This window comes from Lepisma saccharinum, chromosome 22 (assembly GCF_977018435.1).
Source record: "Lepisma saccharinum chromosome 22, izLepSacc3.1, whole genome shotgun sequence".
Classification (NCBI taxonomy): domain Eukaryota; kingdom Metazoa; phylum Arthropoda; class Insecta; order Zygentoma; family Lepismatidae; genus Lepisma; species Lepisma saccharinum.
In genome coordinates, this window is record NC_139250.1 from 34,662,895 (window position 1) to 34,676,221 (window position 13,327).

Genomic DNA, 13,327 nt, shown 5'->3' on the forward strand with positions numbered 1-13,327 from the left:
ACGGTTGATAACATTGTCGTGTGATACTGGCAACAGTGCACTTGTTATTCTTTTGTCGACAGTTGAGTCTCAGGCTTGTTGTAGTGTGGTTGTTTGTTGTTAGATGACACATTTGAAGAGTGGACACCGTGGTATCATTGATTGGCCTCCGCGTTCTTGTGGGGAATTGTTAAGGATATGGTATACTCATCATCACCAGCAGATTTAGACGCACTAAGGACTCAATTATCAATGTGTTTCATGTCATGAAGAATGATACAAGTTTACTGTATCGTATTTGCAATTCTGTTCTTCATCATTGCACACAATGTATTGTAAACAATGGAGGACACTTTGAAGAATACCACTGAAACTGGAATTTTGTGTATGTACTTGTATTTTGCATGTATAATTGAATTTTGTGTATAATCTTGAATTTGACCTTTGACCTTTGTGCCACCTGGTATATCTCCAAATATTGTGACGATTTATCACTGATACGTCATATATTACCAAAATATCATGACGATATATCGCCAACATAATATATATTGCCAAAATATTGTGATGATATGTCGTCTAGTTGATATCACCTGGACAATGTTTTTTTCAATATCATGATATATAGCCCAACACTAGTAATTACTTCTGCATGCCAAAAATGCTGAGCGATTTTATTTTCGTCTCATACGAAAGGTCAAAAGAATGCACTGCTAAAAAAATCCAAATGTAGGTAATAGACACTAGTTAACATCACCTGTTTATCAACAACAGCAATGCAGATATTTTGAAAGAAAGTTGTACACGCACCATAAATATATATTTTTTAAATTATAATGCAGTTGCCACACGTTTGTCACATATATCACTTCTCTACCAGGTTTCTTACATCCTAACACTTGCTGTATAATCCCTGGAAAGTAATTCATATAATTTTATGAGAATCCTGGTTGATGTTACTAACTTACTTCTCAAGTGATTAGAGTACAAAGTGAAAACTTGACAAGGCATTTCTTACTCATTTCTCCCATGCATCATAGGATAAGAGGAACACTTAGAACACACATACACAGGGCATGATTCTTGAAGTGCATTAACACCACAGTGCTGCTTGGTTATGTACTGTAATATTATTTCAAGTGATATACAGACAGGACTGGAATTCCACAAATTCTCATCCGCATACTTTCTCTGCAAGTTCTCATGATGTTCAGTTGTCTTGAGATTTAGTAATCTAGATACATAATATAACCTGTGGTGCAACAGGGCAATCATCCAACCAGTTAGGGGGGGGGGGGGGGTCAGCACGTTAAACCTACAGTCGTAGGTTTCCATAACCAGGTTACACTACTAATGTCTATCTCCCCAATTTCCTTACAATGGTGGATGGCCACCAGTCCCAACACTGGCCAAAATCTCAGAAGAAAAGTTGTTATGCTTCCCTCAGAAAACTTGAACCATCACATGTCCCATAGCCCAAGCCCAAAACCTGATGCCTTAGACCACATAGCCACAGTGTGGGACAATCTAGTTACATAGTTGTGTTTATTAATGTGGTGCCATGCTATTGCTGAGTGTATTCATGATCGTGTTTCAGCTCTTACAGTGTTATGTATTTTGTTCGTTATTTATTTATTGTGAAATTTTGATTACTCAGGTGAACTTTGGTAGATTATGGACATTAATCGATTCAAACTATGAGAGTGGATCAAACGAAAAAGGAACAGGGGCCACAGAATGAAATCAACAAGGTTTATTTGAAACGTAATCTCCAAAGTTACACAAACTCTTATCCCACTGTGAATACCCTGCTCATAGAACTCCTTTGGCTGAAATTGGAACCAGTTGCGAACATTGTCCATGACTTCATTGTTCAAGTGGAAGCGCCGACCCTTCAATGCCTTTTTCAATGGACCAAAGATATGGATGGAAGTCGCATAGCGATAGATCAGTGCTATACGGTGGGTGTTCCAACACTGTCAACCCAAATGTCACTAACATGTAACAGCTGATGTATGTGGCCCCGCTTTGTTATGCAGCAAAACCACTCCAGAGGACAACAGGCTGGGCCGTTCAGCCTTGATTGCTGCTCGCAAACGGTAGAGGGTACTGACAGAGCATGTTCTCTATAGACTGTCTTCATTCGCCGCTGCACTTTGTGGCTCCAACTCCTTCTGCCACTAAAAAACTAATAACACCATGTTGCTCTTCTTTGCTGGCAAACATTCTGCCGCCACAGGTGAAGCACTGTCTGACTGCCTGCCTGCTTGCCTTCTTGAACGATACTGCTGCCTGACTGCCTATGCATATGACGTGCTCATACACGACTATCTAGAGCGAGTCCATTATGCAGTAGGGGTTTCCTTCCTTACCTCCCACTCTACCTCCACACAGGTTTGTCGCCATGCACACATAAATATAACTGTTCCATTTTCATTTGATCCACCCTAATAGTATGCTCAATCACAGAAACTATTTATGGAATAGTTTGTCGATTCTGATACACTATCAATTTATCTGTTCTTTCCAGCCTGTTTTATCTTCCTTACCCTTGTTTTAAGTGATCCTCTCACTCCCAGATGGCAGCAGTGGTACCAAAAATATCACATAACATTGAACATCAGTTGTTATTACTTTGTACTTTTCCTGCTGACAGTACACTGTATAAAATATCAATTTTACACCCTTTTAAACATTACTGAACAAAAAGATACTTTAAAAAATGTCTACTTTGCAGTGGAAGTTTTGAACTTATTGTGTAATAGGTTAGTCACTGCAGGTAGTTGAAACTAATGATACCTGCATTTAAGCACATTGAAGTAGCGACTAAAAGCAAGTCTATCAGCTCATAGCAGTAAGTTCAAAACTCCTCACTGTAGGGAGAAAGACATTGAAATTATTAATAACAGAAATTTTCATTAAATTTAACAATAGCAAGATCTTTACAGACACACATATAATACAACAGACAAAATACGTTTTTAGGTCATGCTTAGCATGAAGATGCAAAGGCCATTCCAAAAGAAATGCTCAGTTACCTTGCTTGCCCTGATGTAGGGGCAGGTCTATTCTATTTGAATGTAGTAGATACCCAATTCAGTAACAAATTTTAGGTTACTGTATTTCACTGCACATATCTCATGCCCTTTTTCTTTAAAAGAACAAACGGTGTTAGTATTGCAAGTACTTGAAACTGTCTGGTGCAAGATTAAGATGCACAAAATTCTCGTGAATATTCATTAAAATTGAATAGTCCAAATTGATGTACATCAATACTTAGTGACAGTTTAGCAATTTTTCCAGTCTGATAAAAAGTTAACACTATAGTTGTTATTGGTTTGGGCATTTTAGTCAAATTATTACACCTGAGAAAATTTACTACAAAGTTGTGAAGTACAAACTTACAAAAAATAATCTTCTGTATCTGAAGGTTCTGCTGCTCTATCATTGGTTTCATTATCTGTCATGCAGATATGATGATTACATGATGAAAGGCTACAAACAAATGTTTGTACTGAAAAGATCAGGCTGTGACAATTAGGAGGTGAAATATGGTAATTTTTATTTGGATTTCAGAAAACTCAATGAAGAATATTCATATACAAATAATCAGAATATCCATCATCTGAATGTTCAGATTGTATAGATATTCAGAATACCTAGACATCGCCATCCAGATATTCAGATAATTTGAAATTTGGTGTCTGGTATTTGGTTGCTTTGCCTTTTGTAGTACATAGTCAGCAATTCGGATTTTTTCATTTACAGAAAAGCATTTTCATGATAGTAAGGCATATTTCTCATCAAAATGACATAAATTGCCAATGTTTTTTTGACAGTTGAATAAAAATTTATCCTGGGTGTGATCTTAAAAGCTAACCATGTAATACAGACTGGCAATTGTCTTATGTTTGAATGCAAGGGGACTCCTTTAGTTAAGTTACAATCTATTCATGCTAATTTTGGTAGCCCTTTTTACCAAAATGCGTAGTTTGATAGTTTGTGAAAATTCTCAATCTCCTTCATCTTTTATATACACATTTTCCAACTTAAGAATAAATGTTGATCGAACATGGACTCACAACAAAAAGTAATGAATTTCATTGAGTTTTCAATCTTTATGCAAGTTCACACAAGCACATTAACATTGTTGACAACAACAGGACTATTGTCTAAGGAAGATTTCACACCAAAGTGGCATGTGACATGTGACCTGTCATGCTGCTACAGTGTGATCTGTTGTTGATTTGCTTATTCCAAAGCGAGATATATCACATGATGACATGAGTGTGTTTTATGCACGTGTGCAGGATTTTATATGTGGTGTGTCCATCTGTGGGTTATGTATTGTATTCGTTATTGGAAGAAAAGGGTTTACAGGGCCTTAACTACAGCATTCAAAACAAGGTAATAATAGAAGATTAAGTACAGAGTGGTCCAAATGTCTTGTCACCCCTTAAGTTTCAGTGAAGTTGTGTATTTACATTTCATCCTCAATTACACGAAAATGATGGTGCTTATACTGACATTCTGGATGCGTAAACATCCGTCCTGGTGACAGTCAATCCAACAAATGTGTCTGTTCATTAGAATACCTTATGCTGTATTGGATTATTTTGTTATTTCATAGTTTTGTAGAGGTGACAAGACATTTGGACCACCCTGTATGTAATGCTGATATGACTATTTAAATAAATATATGTACTTATAAAATATAATTTGCATTATAAAGATCAAATTTCATGTTGAAAAGAGGAAAACGAATTCACTGTGTATGTACAATGGGATCCATGTGTATTACTGTGCAAATTGTCCATGACTATTTTAATTAATTTTTGTCTTACATCCTGCGTGTTTTTAAGCGATGGATTTTTATGTATGCTCGTGCAGAAGTTGTCAACTTGTTTTTAGTTTTATTTTCATTCTTGAAACTCTTATTGGGTCAACATGAACATGGTGATGGACAATTTGCACGGTAATACTCATGGATCCCATTGTACAACCAACAGACCGAGGCAACACAATGCATGTTCATCCAAGTCCAAGTGACACGCAAACGTGTCTTGTCGCTTAGGTATGAAAGGATGTATTTATTTCTGAAACCTCATTTCCAAGTGGCATGTGTCATTTGTCACTTCAATATGAAATCTCCCCATAATTCCTCAAGGCTGAAACATGCCTGATTTAATAAAGATATATATTTTTTATTATTATCATCATCTACCACATGGAAAAGGCACTACTTTTGAAATGACCTTTGCACGGTTGCTTCTGGCGACATCCAGCTAAAGAATAATGCACACAGTGCAAATATATCAGTCTACTACTGAAATTAACATATGTGCAGCATAAAAAAACAGGTGCATGAGTAACTGTGGCATGCTGCAAAAGCACTTTGTGGCTTGTACAGGAATTTGTACTTGAAACAAATGAGCAGTGAAGGCTTCAAAAGTCACCTAAAGGCAATCTAGAAAATATTTAGGCCTAATGATTATTGCTATTATTGTCAACTATTGAGATAGACACAGCATGAACATCAACAGGCTTAACTTTTTAAAATTCTTGACAAGACTAAAAATATTTACAAAACCTGCAGCAAACTTTAAAATTTATGTCTCATGTAATAATTGCGCTGTATGGTGCATCATAGACAAAAAATAAATTATCTCACTACTCCTTAGTTGAGCTTATATTTGGGAAGCTCTTCAAACAGCACTGTCAAGAAACGAAGTAGTTTAAATACTGTCAATTGTAACTTGGAGTACAATTATGTAGTTACAAAGCTTGTTCAATAGGTCTTGCATTCGTCAGTACAGGAATAAGGGATGATTAAGCCACTGTACGTGTCTTAAATTGTTGAAATATATGTTATAGTGGTATTTAAAACTACAACCTTGGTGTAAGTGGCTGTAAAATCAATTTCTTGGAAACTGCAACCCATGAATAGTTAATATTTTCAGTCGTCCATTCTCTGTGATCAGCAGTAGTTTAAACACAAAATTATAGGATATGTCACAATGGCAATTATTAGATTCACTAGAAGAATCCTGGTTGGTATGAACTCCGAAATAGCTACAAGTTTGCAGCAGTAATTCCTAAACCATTCGTTGTTGGGTTTGAAAACTACAGTACTTTAGAGCTCTTTTGAGATCACAAGGTTGTTGCTGTAGTTATGTGAATATATATGTGATACTGCACACTTGTTTGCACTGTTTAGTTCTGAACCATATTAGTGTATTTTCAAGAAAAAATGTCAATTTTGGTTACATTACTGTAAACAGTAATTCATGAACGGACCCTTGACAATTGTTTGTGTGCTAATTTCTTTGCTAAAGGCATGGTCATAAATTTAGGCTGGTGGTAGAAGTTCGCGCTGTTGCCATGTCGGAACACAACCCTGTGTGTTCGGAGGTTTAAGAGAATGGAAAATCTCGTATATCGGACTCCATTTCAGGGTCCTGTAACGAACTTCATTTCACACAATCATCAGCTAGTTCTGTACCGAATGGAACTTGAAAATGCCCCGGAGAGAGGTCGGTCTGATGCTCGAACTAGGCAACGCAGCCCAGTTGACATTGCCACAAAGTGACTTTTGTCCCACTCTTGCTTTGCTTTACCCATATGTGGCACCAGCGCAATTCTGCCCAGCCACATATTTTCATGGCCGCGCATTTAGTTACTATCTTTCTTTGATATTGTGATGTTTTCTAAAGAATATCAAAATTAAGTGGACTAAGAATAACTGTAGATAACCACCTATGTGTTAAAAAGTAACTGGTACAGTTACTCATTTTACAAAGTAATTAATTATTGTTCCAACAGTCAAAAAGTAATTGAGTGATATGTATCTATTCAATAGGAGATATGTATCAGTAGAATCAATTAGTAATGAAATTAACTGTGTGGCATACATGACTGATTTCAACAGTCCTTTTTGTTTCAATGTCATAGTGCATCAATCCTTTTTGTTTGAATGTCATAGTGCATCAATCATTTTTGTTTCAATGTCATAGTGCATATACAGAAGATGGTAAACTGAATCTTCCGAAAGAGACTAGACATGTCCACAAATTATTTCTACAAAGATGACTTTTAAAGTCATAGAAAGGAGAATGTCACAATACCTCTTACGTTGCACAAATATTGAAGGCAGTTCCCTATTAAACAAGCTTCATTTGATTACTCTGTCAAATTGTAAGTGTCTGTTAAGATATCATATTGTCCACTTTTGGTTGATTATGTCTTGTCATTTGTAATGTTCCGATAGAAGCACATTTGAAACTGCATCCCCACTGCATCACACATATACTTTGTTTGATTCTGAGAGCATAGGCTCACAGACAAGAACGTCATTTAACACAATGTTGTCTTTTAAGCCTCCGTTCTTGTGACTGGTGGGTGATGTAGTACCTTCGGGCTATGTGAATGACAGAGGGTTGAACCTCATGGTCTTTGAAAGTAGAATCCACAGTAAACTCGCCAGCAGACACACAGACACTCCACCCCATCCGACGTCTAGGCTCCAACCTGTAGTAAAGATCCTGGCTGTATAATACTCGGGAGAAATTTGAGCATCCAATACACCACAGTCTTTCTTCGTCTTACGTTTGAAGTGGATAATTGTGAGAGTGAATATTGCAAAAATAGCTAGAAAAGAAAGAGCAAATGTTGCTATTACAAAATATAGGCCACTAAATTAGCTGTCAAATGAAAATTAAACATTAACCAGTAAATATCTGCAATTAATAATAATTGAAAATTAGTTGTATTCCCAAGTGCTCGATTCATGGCCTTGCCTCCAACAGTACCAGACCTACATGGGACTAGGTGTTCCTTTGTGAGTTTCCCTGCTATACATCCACATCATAATGATTTTGTTTATTGTAGAATATAAGATGCCCAATTTTGAATCAATTAGTCACTTGACTATTTTAGAAAAAATAATGATTTTTATGTGATTTCATCTTTGCATCTGTGTTTCAAAACCAATCTTATTTTATTTGTATCATACATGGTTTAGAAATGGTAACCACATTTCCATCATTGCACATACAGTAAAACCTCGTTAATCTGGACAGGCAGGCAAAAGAAAAAAGAAAAAAAAAACAATACAAAAAACCCAGAATGCAGGGTTTTAAATGTGGCTGGAAGTCAACAAGAGAACTTCCCAAAGAAAAGGCAGTCAACCACTGATGAAATTCTTTTTCCCGCAGACTTTGTACTGTACTGTATAGTGTATTTAGGCCTATGCCCTTTAAATACACCATAATAAACATGTTTTGTTGCTATAAACGGAGTTTTAATGCACTTTCTACTGTTCTTTTAGGTTATTTCAGTTAATCCGGACTTTCATCAAACCGGTCAACTTTAGTCCGGATTAATGAGGTTTTACTGTAGTGAATTTTTCATTTGCAATTATGCTGAAATAGTACAGCCTAGACACCTGAAACAGAATCATTGTAATAAGGATAGCACATTGCTATTACAATTCCTGTTGTTGTAATAATTTATGCAAATCTCTTCCTAAAATAAGATAGGATGCACATTACAACATACTGTGAAGCAGTAGTGGCTCTGGCGGTGATGTTAGTCATGCTCAGCATGATCTATTTTACAGCAAAATAAAACATATTTGTGCTTATTAACATGAAAATATAAAATCCATACTGTGACATCCTTTTTTGCCTTATTTTTCCTTCGAATTCTTTGTTTTTCTCAGGTGCACGGCACAGTCATGCTCCTCGTTAGAAGCAGTACTTTTGCAATGGGAACGTCGTCTACTGCAGAAGCTCCCATTGCTTTGCATTACGTGGGAAGTCATGCCATTCTCTTTAGGCAGTAATACTTTTCTCTGATTTGTCGAGAATTTGACAGCATCTACGCTGACCAGTGGCGTGCCCAAGGGGGGGTTGGTGGGGGTTATAACCCCCCCCTTTGGTCCAGCATTCCTAAAAGAAAGAACGTCAAAGGTAGGCAAGTATGACAAAATGAAGGCTGACTACCAAGAAAAACTACACATAACCCCTCCCTTTCGAAAATCCTGGGCACGCTACTGACGCTGACACATGTGTCACCACAGTGGTTTGAAAAGAGCATGCGTGCAAGCGATTTGGGTCAGCTGCAGTTCCTCTCTCGAGGTCCAAGTAGTGGTTTGTTATGGCGTTCGAACGGGAGTTTGCACGTTGTGTTTGGTTCTAGTTTTGCGTGTGAGAACGTCATTTCCGATTCCGAGTCTAGATAGGTGGTTTTTCTAAAAAATGGCTAGTGTTCGCGTGCTGTTTTTCTTTTTATTATTATATATTTTATTTTATTTTTATTTTATCTGTTCATATAATTTATGTCTGTCTCAACGTGTTACGAAATTCAAGCGTTCTGAGGACTGCGTTCTGATAATTGGTGAGCATGACCAAATTGATTTCTTTCCAGCCGCCACTGCTATGAAAGCATATGGTAGAGGTAGGACCTCACACATTCACAATCTTAGCTATTTGTAGAGGTGATGTGAACAGCACCACACTCTGGCTGCTTTTACCCTCTACCTCCAAGTACCCATTAATTAGAGGTTAGGCGTCCCTAGAACCACTCCATGCAGAAACATTACTGGAAAAATATCCACTTGAAATTACCCACACTGGGAATTGAGTTGGTGTTTTAAGTCCACTTTATGCACAGTATGGCTAATCGGGACTAGACCTACAGTTTAATGTGGGATCCAAACCACTTGTGCCTCCACCAGGTATCGAACCCGGGACCCCTTGATTACAAGGCAATGATGCTACCACTGCGCCATGGGAGAGGCCCTACTGGGAATTGAACCTGACTCACCTGCATGACAGTAGATATCCTACCGACTGAACCAACGTGACTCTCTAAATGAGATAATTTAGTCTAAATATATGTGTAATAGTACTGTTTAGAGCAGTTTTGATGCAAGAGGAAAATACAAACTTAACCATGAGTTGAACACACATCTCTGGCATACAAGTCCTGGCTTTTCCATACGTATTTTTGGCTTTTACTATTTTATCTGTTTGGAATATCTTGGTTTTGAATTCTTGGTGAACAGCTGCCATGTTTCTCCTGCAGGAGCTAAATTTTACATTAAATGTTAACACTCACAGAGGTAGGTTCTATTGTAAAAATTCTAGCCAAGCCAATTCTATGCATGGACAACAGCAAAAAATGTGTAATAAAGCCAGAGCTGGTTTGCATGTCAGTGGTTAGAAAAATGACATGTCATACCCTCTTGTTACTACTTAAGATGATAATACTGAATAATAATATCTTGTTACACCTCCATATAATTGATTAGTTGACATTGAAATTGTAAAATTTAAAGGATTATAATGTAATACTCTTTCCATGGTTGATTGATTGATTGAGTTGGTATTTTAAGTCCACTTTATGTGCAGTAAGGCTAATCGAGACTGGACCTACAGTTTAAAGTGGGATCCGAACCACTATGTACCTCCACCAAGTATCAAACCTGGGACCCCTTGATTACAAGGCAATGACGATACCACTAACAATATAAATTCAGTTTTACTTACGTTTTTTGCGAGTATAGTTCGTTCTTCAATTACGACGTTTCGAGAGATAGCTTCTCTCTTCTTCAGGTTATAAGCAATTCATAGGTTCTTAGCTTCGTCGAAACGTCGTAATTGAAGAACGAACTATACTTGCAAAAAACGTAAGTAAAACTGAATTTATATTGTTAATCTTGTGAGTAATTCGCACATAGTAAATATGAACGATGATACCACTGCGCCATCGGGAAGCTCCTCTTTCAATGAGCAACAAATTCCCAAGTGGATGGTGGCAGCGGCCACTGAAATTAATAGAACCATTAAAAGTAAGTCTCACGGATAAAGTAAGTAATTCCCTTACGTCTATTTATACTGGTGCAGGCACATTGTACAGTAGTTTGGATCCCACTTTAAACTGTAGGTTCAGTACCGATTAGCCTTTCTGTGCATAAAGTGGACATAAAACAACAATTCAAATGTGTATAATACGAGGGTAAGTCAAAAATTATCTACACTTTTGCCACAACTTTTCTCAGATTGCCCACACAGCGCTTGTGTGCTATAAGGTTGTACTTTTGTCATTATGTGGCCGAGGTTTGATCTTAATCGCTCCATTTTTCCTTTGTTTTGTTACAGATTAAACATGGCTGCTCCACTGGCAGTGTGCACCAATGAAGAACAGCGATCAGTGATCCGATTTCTCGAGTCTGAAGGCGTGTCAGGGACTGAAATTCATCGCAGGCTTTCAGTACATCTGATGATGTCAGAATAATCTCTCTGGATGATGGGTGACCATCGGTTCATCAGAATCATCTCTCAAGCTTGTCGAATCTTCCCATCATTGGTGGAGGTTGATGGGCATCCTACGCTTCGTGTTAACCATTCTTAAACCTCTCGATCAACTTATACACAATTCTATGTGGTAAAGTGCTGTCCCTGTATTGTACTGAAAGGCTGTGATGAATTTCAACCCCTGACACATCTTCAGACCATAGAAATCAGATCACTGATCACTGTTCTTCATTGGTGCACACTGCCAGTGGAGCGGCCATGTTTAATCTGTAACAAAAGAAAGAAAAATGGAGCGATTAAGATGAAACCTCGGCCACATGACCACAAAAGTACAACCTTATAGCACACAAGCACTGAAGGCAGTGTGGCCAACCTGAGAAAAGTTGTGGCAAGTGTAGATCATTTTTGACTTACCCTCATACTATTCTTATGTTGTGATATCAATTCTAGTATATGATACAATTGTGTAAGTGATTATGAACTAATCTGTAAATTTTCAGTTACTAAGACACTATTTGTGTAAACGTTTAAGAGAAATGTGTGCGTATTCTGATCAACTATTGCCAACCTTCATGCAAAGTGGTTAGAACAATATGCCAGAGTTCCTGGGTTTGAACTCTAGCATGGGTGTTCTTTGTAAGTATCCTGCCATCTATTTCATCATATCATCACTCATCCTCATCTTCAGAATTAGCCAAAAGTGGCAGAAAAGCCAAGTAAAATAAACCAAATAAATCAATCAATCAATCTGATCAACTATAATTTGGTTGTGAATTGATGAAAAGTTGTTCCATATTAATATTACTTCCTTCAAACTGTCAAGTATATAAAATGCAACTTTAGGTAGTAGAGTTTACAGTTGACCGAAATAAACTATGTATAGTGGTGTTGATAATTATGGTTTTGAATTATATTCTCTATAGTTTGGTCCCCATGTAAGGTGGTTGCTAACATCAATCAAAAAAATTGACATTAACAAGTGCTTTAATGCACATATGGCATGTAATTTATAATAACATAAAATACTAATTACATACCTGCTAATAAATACATGACACCTGTAATAAGTACGGCGCTAATTTGGTGTTTGACAATTCCAAAAATACCAACCAATGCAGAAGCTCCCAAAAGGATAAGACAGACGAGGGCACATGATATGGATAGATTCTGCATCCCTGAAAAATAGAAATTTTCTTTGTTACATACAGAAATTGTGATGATTACTACTGCTAACATGGAACACACATATATATATTTACAAAGAGACAGTGGAATTTTAATTAAATGATCACAGCTTTTACATTCTCCTGCATTATACATTAAATTTTTCCAGTTGCAATGAATTAATCTCTCTTTTTTCTTTTCTCTCTCTCTCTCTCTCTCTCTCGCTCTCTTTTCAGGGTGCGGGGCGAAAGGGGGAAATACAAAAAAAAATTCTTTCTGATATATATATATATAGACACACACACACACATATACATGGTGTATCATAAATGATTGTCATAAATGAAACCAGAGATACATCGTGTCAAACCCAGACGAAAGTTCCTCTTCCACTTTTCCGAGAGATGCTCAGTGTCGGAGCTAGACATCATCGAAAGTGTGGGAAAGTACAGTTCACACCTCTGTAGGACGAGTACTATGCCAGTTAGAAAGGCGGTTCCAAAGAAATCATAAAGGAATATTATGCGCTCTACCAGAAACACACCATGGGAGATCTGTGGGACCTATGCGGAAGGGACTCCTCATAGGAAATGGGGTTCCCCGTAGAAAGAATACGTGAAAGGGATATCTGATGAAACAGGTGGACGTAAATTACATTATATCCAGATACCATTCACAATTACGGAAACACGATAGACGAAACCGGGGTAATTTTCGCATGGCTGCGTTACCGGAGGTGCAATGGGCATAGCAACACTGACAGTAAATGCAAGCAAAATGCTCGTTGGCTGACGAATGTCATGGGAAAACAGTGTTTAGCTGTGGTTGGTAATTTGTAAAAGCTGGAAACAGTATGATGTGTGAAG

General features: G+C 37.3%; 1 protein-coding gene across 1 annotated transcript in view; it reads right to left on the reverse strand.

Annotated features, from left to right (window-relative positions):
• Positions 1-2,982: 2,982 nt before the first annotated feature.
• The window catches only part of LOC146004972 (uncharacterized), a 184,043-nt gene continuing 173,698 nt past the window's right edge, over positions 2,983-13,327 (reverse strand). The window contains exons 3-4 of the mRNA XM_083144052.1: positions 12,335-12,472; positions 2,983-7,626 (exon numbers count right to left, since the gene is read on the reverse strand). Of these exons, the coding sequence (XP_083000178.1) occupies positions 7,397-7,626; positions 12,335-12,472 (368 nt within the window). The 3' untranslated portion in view covers positions 2,983-7,396. The remainder of the gene's footprint in view (positions 7,627-12,334; positions 12,473-13,327) is intronic.